At 39.9% G+C, this 27,150-nt stretch overlaps 1 protein-coding gene across 3 annotated transcripts in view; it reads right to left on the bottom strand.

The window, feature by feature from the left end:
- The window catches only part of LOC117416464 (sushi, nidogen and EGF-like domain-containing protein 1), an 83,348-nt gene that overhangs the window by 45,679 nt on the left and 10,519 nt on the right, over positions 1 to 27,150 (bottom strand). For all 3 annotated transcript variants that reach the window (XM_059034614.1, XM_034027545.3, XM_034027546.3), the window contains exons 2-10: positions 9,924 to 10,211; positions 8,950 to 9,090; positions 7,250 to 7,412; positions 5,612 to 5,737; positions 5,061 to 5,174; positions 4,478 to 4,591; positions 2,266 to 2,379; positions 1,736 to 1,849; positions 1,229 to 1,345 (exon numbers count right to left, since the gene is read on the bottom strand). In XM_059034614.1, coding sequence (XP_058890597.1) covers positions 1,229 to 1,345; positions 1,736 to 1,849; positions 2,266 to 2,379; positions 4,478 to 4,591; positions 5,061 to 5,174; positions 5,612 to 5,737; positions 7,250 to 7,412; positions 8,950 to 9,090; positions 9,924 to 10,211 — 1,291 coding nt within the window. The remainder of the gene's footprint in view (positions 1 to 1,228; positions 1,346 to 1,735; positions 1,850 to 2,265; positions 2,380 to 4,477; positions 4,592 to 5,060; positions 5,175 to 5,611; positions 5,738 to 7,249; positions 7,413 to 8,949; positions 9,091 to 9,923; positions 10,212 to 27,150) is intronic.

Below are 27,150 nucleotides of genomic sequence, written 5' to 3'. Positions count from 1 at the left end.
AGAGGAAATTAAGTGAGACAGACTTAGGAAAGAGTGAAAGAGAGCTTTAACCCTAATACCAATACTAAACGCAGCACAGAAATCAGGACACAGTTATTAAGTGGAAATAGACTTAGGACAGAGGGAAAAGGACACCTTTCACACAAGAGTGGTGACGGTATGGAATGAGTTGCCTATTCATGTTGTTGATGGTAAATCCCTGGGATCCTTTAAGATCCGACTTGACAAAGTTTTGAGATCAATCAGCTACTAGGAACCAGACAAACATACATGGGCCAACTGACCGCTTTCCATTCGTCCATTTTCTTATGTTCTTATGTTCGTACGTGAAGGCATTGCATGCGTCTACTTGATAATTTTGAGGGCCTGATTTGGATCACAGTGTAAGGCCCTAAAGCTAGCATAAGGGTTGTTAGTGTCTGATTATGGGAATGGGTGCAATCAAACACAGGCACAGGGGCAACTATGATGTTAAAGGAGATGTGATTTGTTCCTGATTTGCTACCTTTTTGTCTTCTACTTTTGGCTAGCGCTAACCAATTCACACTGTTTAAAATCATTGGGGAGAGTTGTTTACCTCCAGACTGATTCCTGATAGGTAAAGTGTAGGCCCTACTTGTTTTATTATTTATTTACTTCAGGTTAGGTTTCCGTCTGCATTGAACACATATTTAGTTGGCATAATTTTGTCTTTATACTTTATAAAGTAGGTAGAAATTAAAGCATGTAGTGCATTTTACAAACATATGTGGCTTGGCTCTGGACTCTTGACCGGAGGGTCGTGGGTTCAATCCCTGGTGGAGGACTGCTGCTGTACCCTTGAGCAAGGTACTTTACCTAGATTGCTCCAGTAAAAACCCAACTGTATAAATGGGTAATTGTATGTAAAAATAATGTGTAAAAAAAATAATGTAATTGTATGTAAAAATAATGTGATATCTTGTAACAATTGTAAGTCACCCTGGATAAGGGTGTCTGCTAAGAAATAAATAAATAAATAAATAAATAAATGAATGAATGAAAAGTTTTAAAATACAGCCAGCTTAAATAAAACATGTTCAGTTGTTCAAAGGTGTGTTTATTACATAAAAAAGCAGTTTCAAAACTGTATTTACTTTGAGCATGTTTTGTGTGGGTTTCTTTTTAATATAGAAATATCCATGCTTCAAAGATATTACACTTCTGTTAGTGAGTGATTGTAATAATGCTATCTGTGTAAGTGGCCTACCCTCCTCGCAGTACTCTCCACTGACCCCTGGTGGACAGATACAGACTGCAGTTCTGTTGGCTCTGGAACAGGACCCTCCATTCAGACAGGGCTTCAGGGGGCATGCTTCGAATTCCTCTGAAAAGAAACATCTCAGCCATGTCACTATGGAGTTTATACTGGAGGATCTATAGCAATGGGTTTTATTAAATTGTGCTTTTGTTACATATTTCATCTTTTTTAATGTGTAATTTTAACTGGCAGGAATTCCATTTTAATGGTAAAATGTGGTGGATTTTTGTTTTATTGTAATACTGGATTGTATGTTTAACAAACTGAACTTAAGTACTAAAACAGGTTAACCAGCTCTACATGGTTTGCTTTCACAAGGAAAAACTGAACACAGGGAACAGATTTCCATCCATAACTTATCTGAATGAATGAGAGGAATCAGTATAAACCATTACAACCTATAAACCCTTGCATCACCCTAACTGTCCAATAGTGAATGGTTCAGAGCGCACTCACCTGTTTCACAGGTCTCTCCAGTGTAGCCAGGTTCACACACGCAGGTGAAATGACCGACTCCGTCCACACACATCCCTCCATTTTTACACTGACTCCCTTCACATTCATCCAGATCTACAGAAAACAAACACAGCCATTCAGAACACACCCTGGCTATCATATGCCACTCTGTCGCTTCATGTTGCACTTACTTTTGAAGTTATATATTGAGAACCACTCATTCAATTGTGATTAAGCATATATAGGCTATATTTTCAGAACCATTTTGCAGACACTTGGCACAAAAAGTTGTTCTACCTGGTAAACATGTAAATAAACACTCAATGATAATATCATATTGATATCTGAACAAGAAACTTTTGACCAGAAGCCTTTATCAAAGTCACATGAAGAAAATCATAAAGGTATTATTAAAATGAAGACAACCTCATATATCAGGTGTTACTGTATGAGAAAGTGTTCAGACTGACCCCTGGTGATCATGGAGGTTAATTACATCCAAACACACAGCTGTAACGCCCCTACAATACCTATATCACAAACAGTTCCCTTATATCCGGACGGGCACAGGCAGGTGAAGCTGTTTTGTCCATCGATGCATGTTCCACCATTCTGGCAGGGGTGTGAAGAGCATTCATTAACATCTAGGGGTAAAAGAGAGAGTTCGTTACTGAACCCAGTTTCTTGCTTTTGGTCTACAGATAATACAGTGTTTGTTAATTAATGGTAAGTGTGGCATGTACAGTTGCTTCCTTCTAGCTATGCTAATACATTTTAGTAGCTCCTCCTTGATCTGTGGACATGCAATATATTGGTTAACCAGGCTGCACTGTAAAACTTGTTGAAGATAGCTTGAACAGAGGGCTACACAGACCACTGGGCCAATCCAGGGGTTCCCAAAGTTTTGTTCAAGGACAGCCACTTAACAGGTGGGACATTGGGTGGTGGGCCGCATAAACACATAAACTCGGCTTCTCTGCTCTCATTCTTTCCCATATGTACGGTGTCCGTTTTAGGACATCCTCACTTGTCACCTCTCCTCGAGTCAATCCTCACCCCTCCTCAAGTCAGTCGTTACCCCTCCTTGAGTCAGTCCTCCTCGAGTTTTTTTTTTCTTTCAGGGAGAGTGAGGGGTTGGACGGAGTCATCTGAATCATCCAATCAAACAAGAGCAAATAAACTTTCGGTGCTTCCATTGGATGAAACAGATGTCCGTGTAGCTGCTGATTTGGTGCATACATTTTTACCTTTCTTCAGCATATAATATGTATACTGTAAGCATTTTAAAAAATATTTTAAAAGTTACGATGTGCAATTTCATTATTTGAATTTGTTTGGATTTAAATTGTAAGCCAAATCTTCTCAGCATATGGCATCAGACATAACTGTGACCTGACGACTGGAGGGGTGACGACTAAGGATGTCCTAAAATGGACACCGTACATATGATTTGTTAAAAGCTTCAATGTACCTCTGTAGAAGCTGGCGGCACAGCTAGCGAAACGTTAGGATTATTGTCTATCAACACAGTTCCGGTGTCGTCTTAATTTGTGGATTTATTTGACTTATCTGTGTCACTGTGTTTTGGAAGAACGATGAGATTCAAGGTATTAAAATATATATATATATATATATATATATATATATATATATATATATATATATATATATATATATATATACTGTATATATACACCCAAGCACCGTTCTGTGTCTGCTGAACTTTTATGTTGTCCCGTTTGTTTGTCTGGTTTGTCTTGTCCTGTGTATGTGTTGCATGTACTGTACGGGTGCCACCATGCCACTTAGGATAGGCAGAGAAGAAAGGTGGAATCTGGTTGGTTGGTCCGGGTGGAGTGTGCGGGAGCAGTGTGTGGTGGGGGGCCTGCGTGGGACTGAGACAGAGAGAGGGGGCGAGTGCCTGAGTAAGGGAAAATGGGAGTCAGTGAGTAGGAAAAATAGGGTCTTTTATTATTTTTGTAGCGTGGTCTTGGCTCAAACAGGGACCGTGTTAATTCAACCAATACATTGTTTATTTATCGCACCTGGCAACCTCTCCGTCTGCTGCTTTATCCTCCAAGGGCACGGGTCATTATAATATATCTTCTTTAAAAGTAGGTGGGCAGGGCCCCCCCTGTTTAAAAGGTGCGTGGGCAGTGGCCTATTGGCCCACCCATCTCCGGAGCCAATGAAACCCACTACTTAGTTTCTGCTTGAGTGGGATTTATGCAGCTGACTTTTTTCAGCGATCATTTGGGACAGTAATCGCCGAAACCCCTCCCCCTTGGCTGCATGTGTGTCTTGTTTTCATAAGTTAAAGCTACATTCCCGCCACGCTGCGATGTATGCTGCTTGTACCGATATTGGGCAGAAAATTAACATGTAATGGCCCAAGTCGTTTCATTCCGGGCCGCATTTGGCTCACTGGCCGCACTTTGGTAACCCCTGGGCCAGTCCATTCAAACTTACTAGCATATATATTTCTTGTTCCGTAATGCCGTAAAAACAAATAATTTGCTTTTCTCCATTAAAAATAGTCTTGATGATGTTCTATGCCCTCCCTTTGACAGCTTTGTAATGGACACACCCCAGATACAGACTGCCTGGAATCTTCACAGACGGTTCAAGTAATGTTTTACAGTCTACCTCTTACTGAGTGTCACTGTAAAAAACAGTTGCACCCCAAATGTTGATTGTGGATATTTGCACTTCATGACCAACATGGCAATGCCCCTACATTACCTATCTCACAAACAGGTCCCTTATATCCGGGCGGGCACAGGCAGGTGAAGCTATTTTGTCCATCGATGCATGTTCCACCATTCTGACAGGGGTACGAAGAGCATTCATTAATATCTAGAAGAAAAAAAAAACAAGAGCTGGACTAAAAACACCCCCAAATAATCTAAGGGACAAAAGCTTCGACAAATGTAATTTTCAGTGTCTTAACTTTAAATGCAAGATGGTGTCTGTCAAAACATTTATCTACTTTTTTATAGCTTTAACTAGAAATGTATGATGTTTAAAAGCATAAATGGTGGTATGAAGCTTGTGTACAATATCTGAGTCGTCAGTTAAACTACAACCGGATAATCAGTACTGCATACAGATGATGTTGCCAGGTCACATGCTGATCAGATGGGTAACTGCAAAGGAAAGCTGATGACCCAGTAATGTGTACTTTTCCATCTGGGCCAGATCTTACACACAAGCATGATGTTAGGAGGTGTGTGTTGTAGGAGGAGGTTTTGTTCTTTGTACTGGATCCTGGTCTAATTCAGGTTCAGGCACTGCCAGTTAATTACATGCATGGAAGAGCCCATACCTATCTCACAAAGTGGTCCTCTAAACCCAGGCAGGCACAGGCAGGTAAAGTTGTTTGGTCCGTCGATACATGATCCACCATTCTGACAGGGGTACGCAGAGCATTCATTAACATCTAGGGATGAAATACAAGTGGTGAATAATAAAAAAAAAGATCCTCTCTGTCTGTCTCCAGCATTTGAGTGGAGACCTGTCACAGATATGCAAAGTAGCATAGGAAGGTCAACGTTTCTCCAGTCACAATGAGCAGCAAGCTGGTTCCAGACTCCTCCACAAAGCTATGCCTTGATGCACAATGGAGTTGGATTTGGTTTATTCAGTTCAACTGCACTTGTCAATGCAATGACATCTTTGAAACATGGTGGACAGATGGACCAATTAAAACTGAAACTCAATGGCCGCAACCACCTCCTTGTGCAGCAAAGAGTGGCTGAAGGAGGAGTCTGAACTTTATTTACCACCAGCCGTTTCATGACAAGATGTGCAGAGCACCCCTGTTTATGGATTTATTGGGATTTAGACTAATTACAGAAGGTGGGTCCAGTGTCTTACCTATCTGACACCTCTTGCCAGTGTAGCCAGAGGGACAGGAGCAGGTGTACGAGGGGTTTCCAGTGATACAGTCATCAATGCAGCGGCCTCTGTTCAGACAGGGGCGCAGGTTAAGGCAAACAGAGCCTGGCAGAGGAAGAAAGAAACAGCAAGGATGTATGATCAGAACTCCTTTATCATTCTCCCACCTTTCACACTATTGCATACTCTCTTCTCGCACTCTAAAAAAATAGCACCATTTACCATTTATACAGCTCTTCTTATCCGTTTGAAAGTGGCTAGAGGAACTATCTGAGCTCCATGAAATTATTTTTATTTTTTATCATTTTTCATTTCATTTTTCACAAATGTGGTTTTATTTCATTTTATTTTTCAGATTATTACAGATACACATTAATAAAACAACTCAAATATATGTATATCAATAATAGTAAGAATGCATGTTTTTACTACATACATATTTTTATTAAACATTATCTGATTTCTTTTTTACATTTTGACAAACGGACCTCGCACAGAAAAATAATCTAGTTACCATAACTTCTCAGTAGCGGCAGTAACGGTAAAGTACAGGATTTGCATTTCAATCCCATTGCACTGAAGCAGTATACAACAAAAGCTTAGGTTTTCAAATCTATTCAAAACCAAAACAGCATTTGATCCAGTGCAATGTTTGCACCACTTGAAATAAAACAAATAATTATCATACTAATGCAAAATACAAGCAGTACAAGCAAACAAGCCATATTTCCCCAAAAGCAATAAACAGCTAATGATGCTTAACGACGGTATCTTTCGACTCCCATTCCAGCCGACAGTTGGAAAATCTGCACATCATTATTTTGTCACCATAAGCTGCATACACCCCCTCATGCTCAAATTCTTTGCAGCGTTGTTTAATTGTTATGCATGGTTTAGGCATTTTAGAAACAAATGTCTCTTCTCTTCCATCACAATTTTAATTCCCAAACGACTCGCTCCAAATTATACGTCTGCACAAATGCTAGTCAGAGTTTCTGCTTCCCTTCAGACCGTGTCTATGGTAATGGCTGAGCCTTGACAACTAAGATTGCAAGTATTTATTTAACGTATTTTCTTTATAAACCTCACAATTTAAAAATTGTTTGTTTTATAATGATTTTTCGTGTTATTTCTTTTTATATTTTCATTTGCATTTTGTGTAATTTTGTTTTATATGTTACATTTCGTGTTATTTCGTATTTGTGAAAAGCACGGGGCTCTACATATAAGCTTGTCCAGTTCTGAGTAGCTGATTGTTCTCAAAACCTTGTCAAGTTGGGTTTTAAAAGATCCTACTCCATATCCTCACTTCCTGTTGCAAGTTATACCAGCTCACACACCCAGATAGCCTCTTCCCACCCTTTTTCACACAGTCCCATACAGTTTAACTCACCCTGCTGATTTCACCTACTGTAGATTAAAAGCTTCTCATCCCATTGAGCAGCCCAACCAGGTCCTACATGAACTTGAGGGTTATAGGAAAACTGAGATACTGAGATACTGAGGTGCTGGTATCAGGCTTTCACAAGATCTCACACAAATTCAAATAATTTAGATGTTCCTCCAATATCCCTTGGAGGTTGTCTGATCCCTGGTGGATCTGTTGGTGTTTCATACCCGAGTCGTTGCAGCCGCCCATCAGCACCAGGGCGTCATCGATGCGGAAGACCCAACGCCCCGGGACACCCACGTTAGTGGTCTCCTCCGCATCCACGATGTCCTGGGTACGAGAGCCTGGGATGTTGAAATATCGCTTCCCGTCTCCTGCGTTGAAGCCTGCCTGGGAGCAGAGCAGGGAGGACTTAATTTATGAACTGAAATTGTTACATTTGTGACACATAACTATACAATGTCCAAATGTGTGTGTCAAAGTATGTAGTGTACTTGTTGAAATGCCCTTGTTGTCTTTGCTATGTTGGAAAGACAATCAGGGAACACAAGAGAAACAAGGACACAGAAATCACCAGTAGCAAGGCACTTTAATGAACAACAACAACAAGCTTGTACTCTGAGATGTATGGGTGTTGAGCTTGTGGATAACCCACGTCGGGGAGGTGAATATAACACACTTCTGTTACAAAGAGAAGCTGCATGGCTGCAATTAATTACTCTACTTAACATGGTGAATTGGAATAATCTGTGTTAATTGTATTTAAAGCTTTAGGTATTGTTTTCTCACAGAGGATTTGTCTCTGGCACACTGATGAAGGCCTGTGGTCACAACATGTTTGCTTTGACCTGAAATTGTCAATTTTTGTATTCAGCTTGTTTTGAATCTTCTAGCAAAATGTCTTTTTGTAAATAAAACAAGAAAGGAATATTTGATACTGTTTGGTGAGTGCTTGACATTTTTCAGCTTTTTAATGGACTTTAATGAACTGAAACTGTTACATTTGTCACATGACTACTATACAGGGTGATTAGAAAGTAAGTTTACCACATTAATGATATGGTGCGTTGATGTGGTAAACTTATTTTCTAATCACCCTGTACAATGTCCAACTAAAAAGCATCTGAAAAGTTACGAAGGGAGTCCCTTATGCCTGTGATTTTACTTAAATTATTTATATAAGTTGTCAAAAACATTACAAGACTTGGCGCCTTTTCAACTTTTATTTTTCAGGGGCTCACACAATACTGTTACAAAGGACTCACCTTTTATTTTGAGCCCTCTCTTTATTGGAACTTCATTATTATTATTATTATTTATTTCTTAGCAGACGCCCTTATCCAGGGCGAATTACAATCGCAAGCAAATACAAATACATTCAAGTGTTACAATATAAGTCATACAATAAGAACAAGAAATACAATAATTCTCAAGTGTGACAAACCACAATTCAATAATACAGCAGATAATAGTGAAAGTTACATCAGGATATGATTAAGTAGTGATAGTTACATCAGGATATGATTAAGTACAAAATACTACAGATTAAACACTTGGGAGATTACAATATTCTGAATAAATCCTGTTACACATAAATCCTGTTACACGGCTTACAGGCTCTGCTGCTTACTATGATCATTTTCAATGTATTCGTTGTTACTGTCAAGCAGCTGGCAAAATGTGGCCAGGGTGGAAAATTCCATGCAAGGACAATCTCAGGATTCATAGTGTTCCAATGAAGAACCCCAGTCAAATACATACACCAACAGGTGAGTAATTTACTACTGTAGCCCCCAAAAAATAAACTTCAAAAAGGAACAAGCCATGTAAATGCCACATTGCATAGCAGATACTTCACAAACAACACAGTGTGTAAGATGGCATGTTGCTGGTGTTCTCAAACACATTGCTGGTGTTCAGATCCTACCTGTGCAGCGATCCCTCCCAGCCCAGCGAAATCACCTCCGCTGCTGGCGTGCATCCCTGTGGTCCAGGTGATCTGCTCGTAGTGGAAAATAGTGAAGGAGAGTTCCCCATCTGTGATGAGCACCCCCTGGAACGTGTTCACCTGAAAGAGGAGGCGCACGGGAGCGGTCACACTTTTGCTGCTATGCACCTAAATGTAGGGCTCTATTCCTTTACACATTACTAGTATTAGAGAAACCTTTTACCTAAAGATGGAAAGGCATACTTAATTAATGGGTTCAGGTGGTTTAGGAGGGACAGCCAGGACTATAAGGAGGCTGGGTGTTTATAAGAGATACATTATAACCTGGTCAAAACTCAATGAGAGTTAATTTGCAGTCAATTTGTATGTCAAGCTACAGACCTATCAATGACAACAATTTTTAAATGACAAATTTGAAATGCTTGCAGAATAGGTGCTGTTATCAAGGCTGGCTGGTGATACTTTCACTAGCATCTGTTATATAGAGAATATTATTTCAAATCATATGCTAGGGGACTGAATAGCAATCTTGAGGGCCAACTGCACTCTTTGGATATTCATATCCAAATTAATATTAGTCATCTTGCAGTTATGTAGCAATTAGCTGTTATATATATATATATATATATATATATATATATATATATATACATATATATATATATATGTCCGCACATATACTGCCAGTCAATTTCACAAAGCACTCCGCAATATCAGGGGAGGGTCAGGGGTGACGTAATTAACCCTAGTCAGTATTTTAGGTGCAGCACAGTTGGAAATGACTGTGGCTATCCAAATGAAAAAGATGTGAAATAAAAATCATAAACAACACAGAACTGGTTGGCCTCCCATTTCAATATGTGTTCACAAACAGGGGCATGTTCTTCCAAGTTGAGTCTGGTCTGCACATATGAATAAACCCCAAAAGTATTTGGAGATTTTAGAGCCCTTACCGGTGAGAAGGAGCTGCCCCCAAAGAAGGTGACTCTATGCCAGGTGGCAATCAGAACCCAGGTAGCGGTGAACTCAGAGAACTCTGGGAAGTAGCGCCGGATGTCCTCTGTCGCCCTCTGCAGGACGGCGGGGTCCTTGCTCTCGCGGTAGTACACCTCCCCGGCGCGCCTGTTATCCACATCAGACCAGAAAGGTGCTAGGACTCGCCGGTCTCCTGCAATGGGGAACGCCACTGGTGTGAACTGGGACACCTCGCGAAGGAATGAGACCAGACCATTGTTGTTCACCTGTGCCACACAAATACAAAGCATAATGAAGTTTACCAGAAGACTTTTACATATTTGGGGACACATTTAATACACCTAGAGGCTCACCAAATATACCAAATATGAAGTCAATATCTCAAAACATGTGGTCTTATCTTTCAGAAAGCAAAATATTACATGGCTGCAATGCATTTGCCATGTAGATATGAAGTCTATATTTCATATTTGGTTGGGATGTGTGGTGTACAAAAAAGAGTGAATACTTTCTAATCAACTTAAGAAACGAATATGTTGTCCATCAAATGAAATATGTACTGAGTGTACAAAACATTAGGAACACCTGCTCTTTCAATGAAATAGACTGACGAAGTGAATCCAGGTGAAACCTATGATCCCTTATTAATGTAACCTGTTAAATCCACTTCAATCAGTGTAGATGAAGGGGAGACAGGTTAAAGAAGGATTTTTTAAGCCTTGACACAATTGAGACATGGTTTGTGTATGTGTGCCATTCAGAGGGTAAATGGGCAAGACAAAGGATTTAAGTGCCTTTGAATGGGGTATGGTAGTAGGTGCCAGGTGCGCCGGTTTGAGTTTGTCAAGAATAGCAATGCTGCTGGGTTTTTCATGCTCAACAGTTTCCCGTGTGTATCAAGGATGGTCCACCACCCAAAGGACATCCAGCCAACGGCAGGCCAGTGGTCGAAAATGGCTCATTGATGAAAGAGGCCAATGGAGGCTGACACGAATTGTGCAGAGCAACAGACGGGCTACAGTTAGTCAACTGACAGTACAGTACAACATTGGTGCCGAAAGACCCATAAAAGAATGCACAACTCGTCGTACCTTGACACGAATGGGGTATGGCAGCTGATGACCAGAGTTCCACTTCTTTCAGCAAAACACAAGAAACTGCGGTTGCAGTGGGCTAAGGAACGAAAACACTGGACACTGGAGGATTGGAAAAACATTGCCTGGTCTGATGAATCCCGGTTCCTGCTGTTTCACGCTGATGGGAGGACTAGGGTATGGAGAAAACCACATGAGTACATGCATCCATCATGCCGCGTGTCAACATTGCAGCCTTGTGGTGGTGGTGTGATGGTGTGGGGTGTGTTTTCATGGCACACATTGGGACCCTTGATAAAAGTGGAGGAACGTTTGAATTCCACAGGATATCTGAACATCATTGCCAATCAGGTGCATCCCTTCATGGCAGCAGTGTAACCATCTGCTTTTCAGCAGGATAATGCCCCATGCCACAAGGCTAGGATTGTCCAGGAATGGTTCCATGAACATGACAGTGAATTCAGCTTACTGCAGTGGTCTGCCCAGTCACCAGATCTCAATCCAATTGAGCATCTGTGGGATGAGATGGAACGAGGGATTCGGAGTAGAGATCCACTACCAGCCACCTTCGACCAGATATTGTCTTGTGGTCTGGATCAGCACGCCTTGTTCACCTGGTAGAGTTAACAGTGCCATGGGAGGATGCTGTAGATGAGGCGTATGAGAGGAAGAAACTGCGGTATGCTCAACTAGCCACTGAAGCGGAACAGCGAGGATGGAGAGTTCGGGTTTACCCAGTGGAAGTGGGTTGTCGAGGATTTGTGGCACACTCTACAACCCGGTTTCTCAGAGACGTCGGATTCAGTGGCCAAGAGTTGCGTCGCACAGTGAAGAACTTATCTGAAGCAGCAGAGAGGAGCAGCAATTGGCTGTGGTTGAGACGGAAAGATTCTGGCTGGGGATCTCAAGCACAATAGAAAGAAAGAAACGCTGATGTACAGTTAAGTAAGCTGGGCTGAGTTGAGTGGGGGACGGAGGGGGGTGATGCTGGGACGCCAGAATCACCGTCGAGCCCTCTTGAGGTGTCGTGGGCTAGTCGACGAAACACTGAGGATGGAAGGTGCCCACTTGAAGACCCCAGAGATGTACCCTACTTAGCTCAATCCAGACGGTTGTCATGCTGATGCGCTGGGGAGGCCGCACTGTGGTTGATCCCCGGAGCCAGCATCACAGCCGTTGTGTATGCTGATGCGCTAGGGAGGCAAAATAAGCTGATCCCTGGAGCCAGCATTACACTTCAGCCATTAACACCAGACAGAAGGATATCTACATCATCATATGGAAGGAAACATAAATGGATGGAGACACATATGGATCACATTAGTTTACTGTAAAGCTACATCTTAGTTGGTGCTTATCTTGGAGAGAGCCGAGTTCAAATCAGCATGAAGTTTTAACATCTACTCTCGTGTAATGAAAATCATAATGATTTAGATTCTGGTATAGTAAGCAAACTTGTTAAATTTGCAGACGACACAAAAACAGGAGGAGTGGCAAACACTGTTGCAGCAGCAAAGGTCATTCAAAATTATCTAGACCGAATTCAGAACTGGGCAGACACATGGCAAATGACATTTAATAGAGAAAAGTGTAAAGTATTGCACGCAGGCAATAAAAATGTGCATTATAAATATCATATGGGAGATACTGAAATTGAAGAAGGGATCTATGTAAAAGACCTAGTAGTTTATGTTGACTCAGAAATGTCTTCATTTAGACAATGTGGGGAAGCTATAAAAAAAGGCCAACAAGATGCTCGGATATATTGTGAGAAGTGTTGAATTTAAATTAAGGGAAGTAACGTTAAAAGTTTACAATGCATTAGTAAGACCTCACCTAGAATATTGTGTTCAGTTCTGGTCACCTCGTTACAAAAAGGATATTGCTGCACTAGAAAGAAGAGCAACCAGAATTATCCCGGGTTTAAAAGGCATGTCGTATGCAGACAGGCTAAAAGAATTGAATCTATTCAGTCTTGAACAAAGAAGACTACGCGGTTATCTGATTCAAGCATTCAAAATCCTAAAAGGTATAGACAATATCCAGGGGACTTTTTTGACCTGAAAAAAGAAACAAGGCAGTGTGTGGCAGTGTATAGAGGCAGTGTGGTCCAGTGGTTAAAGAAAAGGGCTTGTAACCAGGAGGTCCCCGGTTCAAATCCTACCTCAGCCACTGACTCATTGTGTGACCCTGAGTAAGTCACTTAACCTCCTTGTGCTCCGTCTTTCAGGTGAGGCGTAGCTGTAAGTGACTCTGCAGCTGATGCATAGTTCACACACCCTAGTCTCTGTAAGTCGCCTTGGATAAAGGCGTCTGCTAAATAAACAAATAATAATAATAAGAAGGACCAGGGGTCACAAATGGAGATTAGATAAAGGGGCATTCAGAACAGGAGCGCCCCCAGAAATATTTCACATGGTACGAAAAACTGAATCACACTGACATCGCATAAAATACTAAACGGTAAACCAAATAGCATACTACAACAATAAAAAGTATACATAAATCTATTTGAAATATATATTTAAACCAGAGGGGAAACCACAAACCATACATTTCTAATTACTTTTACAATCACTAATGTAACCTTTACTCATCCCATTTAACTAAACATAAAACTTTATTTTCCTGCATGTTGTAGCAAAAAAAATTGTGCAATAATAATAATGATTATGATAATAATAATGATGTGTTTTTCATTTTAATATTAATAGAACTATAAATGTGTTTTTACTTTGCTCAATCCTGAAAGAGCAGAGGAATTCCTTGGGTTCCCATTGCATCAAAGTCCCGCAACACCTTCTCACTGTCGATCGCTACATCGTGGTGAATATTCATCAGTGCTAGTCCGGTGAGTCGCGTCTCTGACATGGTGCTGCGCAGGTAAGTTTTCAAGCGCCTCAATCAGCTGAAGGAGCGTTCAGCTGAAGCAGTGGACACAGGCATGGTAAGCAGTACTTTTAAGATGTTGTGGATGTTAGGGTACAGTATCACTGTGTCCTCTCATATTTCACATATTTCACTGCTGCTCTTGGCAGTATTGCAGTGCCTCCAGAGCTCAAGCTCTATCAGCTGTTTGTACACGCGGGGCATCATAGCCTCGTACTCCTCTTATCTCACTCCACATTGCTTGGGTCAGCATTGGCAACTTGTTGGGGAGAAGATATTGGGCTTTAAGTCGAGGCAAAGAACTGCACACTTGATCATTCAACTGTGTGGTTAGATGATCCAAAAATTGAAGAAATAGATTTAAGCGCCAGTATTCTTGTGGCATTACAGCTGGGACATTCGAGCTCTGTGTTTGAAGTCTTGCAATACGAGGCATTGAGACAGTTATTTCCATTTTTTCAGCCAGTGCACATGCATCTTCCCACAGGTTGGTATAGGTGCTGTACGCCCTTTTGTCCCCAAGCAGAGAAACTACATTGCTGGCTTGTTGACTGGCTTTCACGTGATCGCAAAACGGGTTCTGAAGAGCATTGCTGAGTGGAGTGAGATACTGCAGTAACCCTTGGCACACAATAATACAGACCAGAAATTCAAATGACTCCATTGCTCTGGCTATGGATACAGCGGTGTCACTACACTTGTGGTCTGTGTCTGTTTTTAAATGATCGATGGTGGCAAACACATTTTCATAGTTTATGATGACAGTGGAGAGGCACGCATCATGCTGAGACCAGCGGGTGTCAGAAAACTTCTGCAGATGCTGCTTTGTGTCACTTTTATCCAAAAACACTGCATTCGTTTTGGAGATGCAGTCACAAAAGCCACAATCTCTTGAACGGTATTCAGTGTATTGCGAACTAAAGGGATTCTTGTTGAGTGTGTAATTGCGGTTTCTGCACTGCACATATGCTGCTGAGGGGTATTTCTCTCTGATGCGGGCCTGCACTCCACGTATTTTGCCACTCATATTTCCAGCACCATCGTAGCCTTGTCCGACCAGGTTGGAGGGGTTCAAATTGGACTGCTGCAGGTGGTTCAGATGCAGGGTGGTAAGCGTTTCACCTGTTGTATCGCTTGTTGAAATAAAAGCCACAAAGTCCTCTCACACAGAGAACTGCCCTGATGGTGACTGATCCACATATCTTAGAATAAGGGACACTTGTTCTGTGCAGCTAATGTCAGCACTCTCGTCTGCCAGCAACGAGAGCAATTTAGCATTTCTGCATTTAAGTAGAATGCCATCACGTATTTGCTTTCCGCACAGATCAATAATTTCGTTTTGTACGATGGCTGCAGTACTTCGCGTTGCCTGGTGCTTGCTGTAAGTGCCTTGTCAGTGCCTCATCTCCTTTCACTCGGTACTCTAAAAAAGCTCTGAAGTTGCTACGCTCGTCGGTGTAACCCCCGATTGAAACGTTTTGTTTACCGCAAACCGCTATTAAATCTACAATTGCTCTCAGAGCTGACTTACTGCATTCTGCATATTCCTGGTGGGCTTTATTCAAAGATGAAATTATGGACTGTTGCTTGTTATCACAAACACGTAAAAATTCAACAGCACGTATTTGAGCACTCAGATGCGTTTGTGTTGTAAGATGTTTTGTAATGATTTTCTTTGCGTTGCTCCAGTCCACAAGAGGTCGTGATCGTAGTACTATGTCACCAGATGAAAATATGAAACAGGCAACACAAAACACATCATCCTTTGCGTCACTGTATTGCAATGTTGGACACAAGGCCTCGTCAAAGAATTCATCTGGGACTCGTCGTTTCTTTCCAAAAATACAGCGGAATGGTGCTGTCCGTCCCTTTTTTGGCTGAAACCGGTTTTGAAAAGCACTTAATTTTATTGCGTCGGGTGCCGTTTTAAGTGCATCTGCACTGACAAGGCCAATATCTTGCACATCTTCAATCTCAGATATACTACTAGTACTTACACTGAATGCTGGTCCTGTCGTCTTTTCAGTACTGAAAATCTCACTTCTGAAAGTCCCTGAAACAGACGATTCGGTACTTGTTGTAATATTGTTATTTTGATCTGATTCACCCTTCCTGCTCTAATCATCAGAATAAAGCACTTTTTTGAAGCCGGCATCAAATAAACTCACTTGCTTCCGTTTGCTCATATTGTACTATTTGAAAAGCATAAAATAAAAAAAGACCACTGCCCGACGTGGACCATGTCAAATTAAATAAACAATAATAAATAACTGTCTCTATATATTCTAAATAATCGTTCGTTCACACTTCTCTATTGATCAACTTTTTTTTTATCTCCTCTCCACACACCAACACTCCCCTTCCTCTAAACTCCGCCCCTGTCAGTGTTCAACAAACCAGGTAAGGCATTAGCTGAACTCCGCCCCTTAAGTAAAAATCAGGCGGTTGAGTGCCTGTGCAGGATTGGTGGACCCAGACAGATTGACGGCCGTGTATTCCCTCCTTCCTTCTGTAACCCGGCGAAACATTCAGAACGTAAATAAACTGCAGAGCGAAACCCCGGGTTGCTTCATAAATACAATATCCGTCTGCGGATCGCACAAGATTACTTAAATATTAAGATCCAATGGTACGCACAGTGCATAACGTGCGTACGGCTGCGGGCACCCTTGATTCAGAACAGAAAATAGGAGGCACTTTTTTACACAGAGAATTGTGAGGGTCTGGAACCAACTCCCCAGTAATGTTGTTGAAGCTGACACCCTGGGATCCTTCAAGAAGCTGCTTGATGAGATTCTGGGATCAATAAACTACTAACAACCAAACGAGCAAAATGGGCTGAATGGCCTCCTCTCGTTTGTAAACTTTCTTATGTTCTTATGTTCTTAACTACCCTACAGCTCCTCTAAAGATGCATACAAGTCAGAGACCACCCAAAGAAGTTTTACTCTGTGGTGTGAAAGAAGTTTTTAATATACACTGGAGTGTGAGCGTTGTTTACAAAATGTAAGATTCGTTACCATCAATATTACACTGCTGAACCAGTACCAGTGTACTATGTGTTGCTCTGATATATCAGTCACACTAACTGACCCAATGGAGACAAAAGACAGTATAGTAGGGTCCCTGGATTTCAACTTCTCTGAATTTTGTGTTTAAATTGGTGACTTTTATGAGCCTGTCAACATATCCTTGGCTCTGTCTCAAATTCACCATTGAACACAATATTATTAACATACAGTTTCCAAGGGGTTGTAGCTTACCAACAAATAGTTCCATAAACCTTACACGTCAATTTGCTACATAAGTTGTGTTCACTTTTAATCATTTTAATTCATGATATCTGGTAATGCATTAGTTTGAAGAAAGTTCTCAGCTTCCATGTCTTACTCTCAGGAAGTCTGTTCCCCCTTCCATTTTTTTCACCTGAGCAGTGTCTTCTGGGTCAAAGCATGTTACTGGCTTTCAGCATGTCAGTCAATAGTGGGAGTATCTGGTTGATTAATGACAGGATAAATGATCCAGGATTACCTGAAAGCATGACTTGCAAACAGACGTTAATTAAACTCAGTAGCAACAAATATCTTGTTTTATAATTAAAATACACGTTTACTATGAAAAAAAATTATAGAAAATGTCACATGTGATATCAATTCAATCAAAGTGCACAACAGGTAAGATTTGCGACATTATTTTAGAAGCTACAAATACTTTAATATAAATCTGACTAATTAAGACATTTAGCAAATCTGTTGTTATTGTGGAACTGTTTTTACAAAGTAGGCTATGTTCTGATGCTTATAAAACTTCATTTTTTTTTCAAATGTAATCCTAGAATCACAAATCCAGCAGTATTGAATATACCAGAGGAATACATGGAATCCTAGTCTGGTTTAATTTGAAGACCTTTTAGGGAAAACCGCATTCAAACAAACTAAAACTGTCTGCATTTCTATATATAAATGCATATAATATCATACAATATAACAAGGACCTCAATTCTCAGAAATGAAACATTTGATTCACTCAGCCATAAGAAAATAAGTATTCATACTTTATGTGAAAAAGAAAGCATACAGGTGCACACTGCTTCTCTGATCAAATGGCTTTTAAACCTGATGTAAAATGTATACTGGTATGTAAGAAAGATCTGCATCATTTATATCATGGTTCATTTTCCTTGTACGACGCCACGACCAAACTTTACATATAGAATCATGGAATACAGTTTTGGACCAAGTATGAAGCCACTATCTTAAAGTATTAGGTCTTCATCATCCAGAAAGCAAAAAGTCACAGAACCAGAATATGGAAGTCAAATATAGGAAACTGAGAAGTTTCCACAGTACTGAAAATAAAAAGTCATTGAAATGGTTTGTGAAATGTAAGATATGCTTCATACTTTTTTTTTTTTTTTTAGAAAATACAATATACATGTCTCTTAATGCTATATTGGATCATAAAACATCTGTGTGCTCTGTTACCATATCATACGTTGTATTATTATAATTCAAAATACTGCAGCTTTTACTGCTTTAGTATTGATCTCTGTCTGTCATCTTAATACACATCAATACCTAAGAACATATTAAATAAATGTAACAGTTCTCTGATAAATAGAAAATGAAAATGAAGGGCAATACTATAGCAATCCTATAGCACCATGGCACATGTCACTAGCGTATCATTACACAGAAGCCAGTAAAGATGAATTATGCCTTTAACACCCTAACTTTAAACGTTCAACTGTTTTACAACCCCCACCCCCACATCTCATTCCGGAGGCAGGGAGTTTAAACATTTCTGAGCTGACTTGGCTACACTCATGGATAAAGCCCTTCTTGATCTTTGAGAGGTATTTTGAACAACGCAAGACCTTGTTAACAATAAGTGGACTGTGTGAAGATTGGATTGGAGCTAACAAGGCTTAGGGGTGCAAGGGGAGGAAGAGAGGAGAGAGGGGGAGAGCTGACTGATAGAACAAAGATTGGGTTAAATATGGAGAGAGCGAGGACGGGTGGAATACTTTTTTCAAAAGAATTCCATAAATCTTATCTGTTGTGATATGGGGCATTGGAAGGGAGATTCTGTTGCAAAGGAGGCGGAGGGAAGGAGCAGGGAAGAAAGAACATCAGGACATTGTGGAAGTAGGCAGGCACAGTAGTTTAGCCGATGAAGGTAACAAAGGGAGATCGTAGCCTCGCCCCTAGAATCACAACATGACTTCAGTTAGCGGATGTGTAATAACAGTTGGTTTGCAAAAACAGTAAAATTACATTCCAGGTAGTTTGTAATATGGGGAAGATAATAAAGTGATACTTGTATTGTACAATTTTAATTATAACAACCAGCTCATTCAAATAATTCCTAATCGTTATAGCTAATTAAATAGTAAATCTTACCAAATTTGACATTTTCTACATGAAAGATGCAGACATTATGGTAAGTGTGTATTTCAGAGCATTCAGAGATTGATTAATGAGTAGGCCAGACGTTGTGAACTTTATCTCCTAGAGGTCACTGTTAATCTTCTCACTTGGTCTCTCTCTGTTACTAATCACAATGGGAAAGTTCCGTCACAACACCTCCTGAAATAGAAAGACTGTGAGAAGCTAAGTGAACATGGGAATGCAAGAATGAACTATGAGCACAGAGCAGAGTTCAACTATTATTCACCAATTGCATCAGGAAAAAAAAACATTGAAAAGTCAAATACTGTGCATGTTTGCTGTCCTGTGTTTGGCTTTCATTTAAGAAAATTTGAGACTACGAAGTGGTTGTAATACATACAGTATTAGGTAACATTTACTGGAAATATTTCATTAGCTTTAGGTTCTTTAAAATATTGACTTTGTAAATTGAATGCATTAACACCACTGACCGGATGGTTTTGTGATGCCTGGCATGCGGTAGCTGGAGACTGAAACCCTGTGACTAAAACCCTGTGTCTTTCTGCCTGCTACAGGGCACAGTTACACCACACTGATAGACAAAGCACTTGCATCAGGTGAGGGGCTGATAGCACTGGAAACTGCAGCCCTTTGTCTTTCTGTCTCTCCTTCAGAGGCAAATTGGTTGGTTGGCAGTCTGGGGAGCTAAGACTGGAGTTTTTGAGTTCCATCCATTGGGTTGCAGAGTAATAGTGCTGGAAAGCTGAGGCTGGGTGAGAACCTGCAAGCTTGTACACCATAAGTGAGCACCTTAACCACTGTGCATTCATGGTTATAGAGCTTTTAATCTCATCTCATCTCACTGACAGAGTACACAATACTGTCACTTATACGCTTCCCATCTTTAACCTCAGTGGTCAAATGCAATAAATCTATGATATCTGAGTCACAGCATCAATGTAATGGGGCGGAGGTTGGGTGAACTGATGACCTCGCACACCGCAAACAAGCATCTCAACCACTATTACCCAGGAAGCGCAAATGTAACAGATATCCTGAGAATAAGGCATAGAAACTGAGAACATAACCCAAAACAGCACTAGATACCATGTTTTTTTTGTTTTTTTAAGTTTGCTACAGCATGTGTTTCTTTCAAAACTCAAAATGTTCTTCTGCATTCGTGGTTATACATTATTATTATTATTATTATACAGCTTTTAACCTCATCTCATCTCACTGACATTGCATAACAGCACTGAACATTAAACATGGTGACAGTGCTGGAGAGTTGTAGAATGGACAGTTTTAGTTTTCATTATTAAGGTGCACTGTGGGTACAGCATGCCCAGCTGTGTATGTATGTGTAGACTTTTCTATTGTATAATGAAATACTGGGGTGATAATCCTGGGGAAAGACAGATAGCTCTTTTGTGAAAGCTTGTCTCTGATGGGGGAAGCTCTGATGTTTTCCAAGACAGATTCTTGGGAACCTTTTTACCCTGGGTTTATTTTGGCCTGAGGTTTCCCAGATGATAGTTTATTTTAGTCTATAAATTGCTTGGCTCCAAATAAAACTGCCCAAAGCAAAACCCAGGATCTTTCTGGCAATCTTTCCTAAAATAACACAAACTTACACAATGCTGAATTGGAGCTCAACTGTGACCAGCTGGGTTCCTCTTCACAGAGGGGGTTCTCAAGAAATGATTGTGGTGTTTTAAAGGAAAGCAGCATTTGATGGATATGTTCAATGAACAATGATTGTCATGGATGACGCTGACGCTACAGTAAGAGAGATGAGATATGGCAGATGAGTGCTGCAATCACTTTGATCAATCACGTTGTCTTATTTCTGCCCTTTACTTTTATCAGCCACAGATCCCTTTCCAAAACAAGAGAACACATTGCTTTGCTAGACAGCCAAAAGGAAACAGAAATAAGCAACAAAACAATATGGAACACTAAAAGGAAATAGCATTACAAATATCAATCAATCTTTCTATAATCTATAATTACCTGATCTAACCAATAGCCCACCATTCTTTAATATGACCAAACCCTAAAGACGGTAATTCTGGTTTCAGCTCTCTTATATCTTTTAAGATCCAGTAAAAAATGTAAACATTTTCTAAAGACCTGTTAACTTTTAGAGGTCATCTACCTGTGGGATAATGACTGCTCTAATCGAAACATTATTGGCTGAGATGATTATTACTCAATAATGGAATGGTTGAGAAGATAACACTAATTAATGACACCTGTTCTAAAACCAATGCTTACTGATGAAATGCTTCACATGGACAATCAAATCCTGCTGTCAAAAAGTCTTTTAGTGGAGTACAGTGATTATTCCAGACAAACAAAGCTAAATAATTGGGGGCTTGCAGGATGCGCCCTATAGTCTGGACGTCGTCGGTTCGAGTCCAGGCTATTCCTTTGCCGACCGAGGAGAGGGCTCTCAGGGGGCAGCGCAGAATTGTCCATGCACCGCCCGGGGGGAGGGAGGGTTAGGTCGGTCAGGGTGTTCTTGGCTCACCGTGCACCAGCAACCCCTGTAGTTTGGCCGGGCGCCTGCGGGCTTGCCTGTAAGCTGCCCAGAGCTGCATTGTCCTCCGACGCTGTAGCTCTGAGGTGGCTGCACAGTGAGTCTGCAGTGTGAAAAAAAGCGGTCGGCTGACGGCACACGATTTGGAGGACAGCGTGTGCGCGTCTTCGCTCCTCCCAAGTCAGCGCAGGAGTGGTAGCGGTGAGCTGAGCCAAACAAAATAATTGGACACTACTAAATTGGAGAGAAAAATACAAAAAACAAATTGGTGACTATTAAATTAAAAAAAGCTAAATAATTATATAAATATTACAATAAGTTGTAGTCTAACAGTGATAATTGTATTGTTTACATATTTACCTCATACACCCTAATACCATTATCCCTTATTTAAAAGTGGCTCTATTAAGAAATTAAAATTAAAAAACTTTCCCTATCCGTCTTAGAAAAAACATCAAAATAAAATGTATGACAAGTATGTAGACGTAAGATGTACTACAAAAACAGTGTTCAGTAAGGATATTATGATATACTTAGGGTTCCTGCACATTGGGTTGCTGGAACCTCATAGTGGCTGTGGACTGCAGGGCTGAATGCAGGTCTGCTGAATAGGTTTAGCATTTCAATTTTATGAGAATGGCACACCTCGGTTAATCCACACACTGCTGCTACATGTATTTACCAATGTTTATTATGGGATTTTATCCTGTGAGTCTAAATGAGCAAGTTTTGGGGGTAAAAGCATGGAAATCTCACCACAAACTAGCAGGAATTGGATTTCTGAAATCCAGCAAGACGATCTGAGTTTCTCCAGTTCCAATGTGCAGATTGGATTAAAATATCTAATTGCAATGTGTATTTTCTTTGGCAGACACTAAGTGCTGTAGTTTAAGTAGAAGGTGTCCCATTTGAAAGTTGAGGAATTGATAATATATAGTATAAACAGGAACTGTGAAAAAATAACTCAATAGCGACGATCATAGCCAACTTCACACTGATTTAGAAAATACAATGTTTTTTTTCAGTAAATTGTTTAGTCGGCTACTTAAGACAGTTAAAAGGGCTGATTAATAAAAAGTGTGAACTACATTAAAGTAATAGTATCTAACAAAGTAATTCCATAAATCTTGCATGTTGTGCACTTCCATTAGCAACACAGATCTCACATGTTTAGCTTTGAAAGAAATACATGTTATATTTTCATTTTAAAACAAGGAAGTGCTCAGGCTCCATGTGTCATGCCTTATTCTCTGGAAAATAGCACTTCCTAGGTCATTTCACTTCAGCTGCATCTTTTGGGTCAAAGCATGTTACTGGCTGAAAGCATATCAGTCAATAAGGGAAGCAAAAGGTTGGTTAATGGCAAGAAAGAAGCTGTCGAAGGTGTGAGGACAATTTTACTGTCCCTGTGAAATACCATGAAGTTGCAACACACTCTGAAAGCATGGTTTGCAAACAGATATTTCTTTAATCTACTGTAGTACCAGGTATGCTTTAAAATAAAATGTTTACTTTCAAAACTGCACATTTGAGACCTCTATAACAAATAGAAGAGCACAAATGGTCAGATTTATGGCATTCCTTTGTTAGCTGCAATCACTTGAACAGTTCACAAGATATCATGGGCTCTGCTGCTGTCAGAAATGAGAGGCCATTGAGTCCATCGAGACTTTTCCTTTTACACTGTAACCACAGTGCAGCACTTGTTAGTTGAATAACCCCAGTAGGCTCCTCCACACATGTATTATTTTCTAGAAAGAAAGAGCTTCCTAACTTCTGTTTTTAATTATTTTTATGTTCAACTTGAATTTATGCCCTATAGTCATTTTGAAATAGTAACTTGACCTACTCTGCACTGCCTGGGATTTGATAAATGTAATTTACTCTCCACTCCCCAACCCAACTGTATTTCAACTAGATCAAAAACCTGCTGGATTCAGTGCTGAGCCCATATGCAATAATGTATTATGACCAGAGCTTGCTTGCATTGTATATTAATACAGTCTTAGCTCTCCAGCACTTACAGCTGTTGTATTAAGGGGTGTTCAGATCAGGACTGACATGTTGTAAGATGTATTTTTAGTGGGTGGAGGTGCAAGGGTAGGTTGTACAACAATCCACAGCATTAACACTTCACTTCACACACAGGATTGCGGGTCATGTAACATTTATTTCACTGCTTCTGAACATAGTCCAGCATATTTACCAGTGCATAAACCTAAAGCTAACAAGGCTTGTTACAGTACAGGGGTTGTTTTACCCTTCTTCACCTAACAGGGAGCAGGATCACTGCAATGCTTCATTAAGCCAGGATGTGCAAGCCTACCCACAACAATACAGGGGCGGGGCTCAATAAGGGACATTTATTAAAGGCATATATATGCCCTAGACAGGTCTTAAAGGAATCATTACAATATGCTTGTGCCTGACTCAAACTTTTTAAAGCATTAAACTCACTAACATTTTTACATCTGTCTAGAAAATGTCAAAATGAAAAGAAACTTTCTAAGGACCTTTATCATTAATCTGGGGTGTATGGAGGCAGTCTTTCAGACTGCCTGTTTGAATCTGTGTTGATTTGGATCTCTGTATACAATATTGTTCCGGCGCCTCCTTAAGACTCACCTCTTCAAAGAGCACCTGTAGAACTCCTCTGTTTGTATCCTGGGACACTATCACCCTTCATGTAAATGTGCTTTATTTTGCTCTTATCAGCCCCTATTTTACTGCATTTAATCCTGTACTTAAGAATACTGTAATCTGCCAAGTTTTTAACCTGTAGTACTTTGTATTTAATCACATCCTGATGCAACTATCACTATTTAATCATATCCTGATGTAACTATCACTATTACCTGCTGTATTATTGAATTGTGGTTTGTCAAACTTGTACTTTACTTGAACAAAAGTTATTGTATTTCTTGCTCTTATTGTATTACTTGTATTGTAACGCTTGAAATGTTTTTGCTTACGATTGTAAGTCGCCCTGGATAAGGGCGTCTGCTAAGAAATAAATAATAATAATAATAATAATAATAATTGTGAAAGTTTAATATTTAGTGATGTTCTTCACCCATGGCTGATCAACGTAATGGTCATTAATGTTTTCATTATACTGAGAGTTGCAATTTTTCGTTTGGAAATGTATTGTGGGGTGCATGTTACTGTAACTTGTTATTGAGACTTTGACATTTTGTTATACTACCTACTCCAATTATGTGGGGATTCAATGATTTTAATGACCATATACCTGTCTATTTTCACATGTTACCACTGCAGGGGCAACAGCTGACTAGTTGAAAGAAAAGTGACAGACAACCTCAGAAACTGGTAATCGACCAATCACACCCTTCAATTGCAAAACACTTCACGACCATCAAAATCACAAACTTAACACAAATAACAATGTTTGTGTGTGTTTAAAGTGTACACTAGTAGCAAACTAGCAATTTCAATATTTTTAATTGTATTCAGCTGTTTTAATTGAAACAGAAAGTAATTGTGAAGCATTTTTAGAAGGATGGAAAAGGCAAGTAACATACAAATGACATTTCTGAATATTAATAAATAGTTCAGATTCCATGCGGTTTTAAAATATAACACACAAACAGCAAAGTGTTATAAAACAGTATGTTCACAAATAGAGCAGCAGACATTATCAAATACATTACCTATTAATATTTTTTTTAAGCGGTGACTGGTTGACTATTTTTACCTTGACTCAAAATAGTAGTCGTTCCACCTCTACAGTAAACTATGGGAGCTGAATTCAAATAAGCTCTTTAAATGAGACTTCCCTTTTAAAACATATACGGAAGTCTTGAAATTCAAGTCATGTGCTTTGATTGACAGAGTGAGTGGGGCAGCTGTGCATGCTGTTTGGTAAGCGTTTCAAACTGGCTTTAACGTGTGTTTGCTCGGAAATCTGAACAATGTGTGAAGTGTAGCGTGGCACTGCTAGCTAACAGTGAGACTTGGCAGCCTCAGTCCCTGCATGCTCCGCATGCCACTGCCAGGTCGAGAGGCCAGCTCAGGCCCTGCTTGACAATGATTTCCATGAGCTTCAGCTGGCTGTAATAATCTACAATGAAAGGGACTTTTAATTTAGTGCTGTTTCTTGAACCAGCATAACAAGCTACAGAACCAATCGTCCTGGAACACCTGCACAGTTATCAGCTTTGATTCATTTAACCATTGCAGACATTTCTAAGTAGGTTTACATTCAGTGGGCAATAGAGGTTAGGCAATTAAGGTAGTCTGATAAATTGCAAATTTACAGTGGTGTTTATAAATATTGACTTCATGAATAGTAAGTCACTCCAATTCTGAATTAAATCGAGAACTATTAGGGTTTCTGACAAAAACTAAATATGAACCCCTTAACACAAGAACAACCACGTTTATAGGCATACCTAGAACAACCATGAGCGGTTAATTTGACCGGCGTATTAAAAACAGCATAAATATTATAATGAAAAGACAAACAATTGAATATAAGTCGTAGTTTTATTCAGGAACGTCATACAAAGCATCTACACAACCAAAACATTGTAAATAAACGGACATTTGAACAGAAATGTGTTTACATACAAACATATTACATAAAGCACAACCTCAAAAAATGGTAAAAAATTAAATAAACTAATATTTGAAAATAAATGTGTGTATATACAGGTGTATCATGTACATACAAAACTGTACAACTGAAACGATGTAAATAAGTATAAAAAAAGATTTAAAATAAACAGGTTTATATTGCCTACATAACAAAGCGCATATATGCAACCAAAACTATGCGTTTATAGACAGACGTACTATAATCGATGACATGAATAAATAAACATGGATTTATTTAAATAAACAACAAAATGGGCTTCATTTACAATCGTTTACAAAGTGTAAGTGCTGGCACAAATCATGCAGCTCCTGTGCTTTTCAAAATATGCAGTGCACTTACCGCAGACTGTCTTTGAGCATTTGGCACAGCTATCAACAATAACCCAGGCTTCTGGCACCAAATGCTCCATGCGCATATACTAGTGCAATGAAAGCTTCTAATTCCTCCAATGGCATTGACCAGGAATCATCTTGTAGTTGTCGGTGGGCTTCTGCTTCAGTGCAGCGTTGTATGTGGTGAAGCGTATCCATCTCAAGCAATAGCCGAAAAGCACTCAATGCGCTCTCATCAATGTTGCGTTTTGCATATGCCATGGGCACTGGAACTTTCTTCAAAATATTATGTTCACCCCTTCTACCTGCAGCTTAAACACCAGGATTTATACTGTTCCAA

This window comes from Acipenser ruthenus, chromosome 12 (assembly GCF_902713425.1).
Source record: "Acipenser ruthenus chromosome 12, fAciRut3.2 maternal haplotype, whole genome shotgun sequence".
Lineage (NCBI taxonomy): Eukaryota > Metazoa > Chordata > Actinopteri > Acipenseriformes > Acipenseridae > Acipenser > Acipenser ruthenus.
The sequence above is the reverse complement of the archived record's forward strand: the minus strand, read 5'-3'. Positions and strand labels throughout refer to the sequence as shown.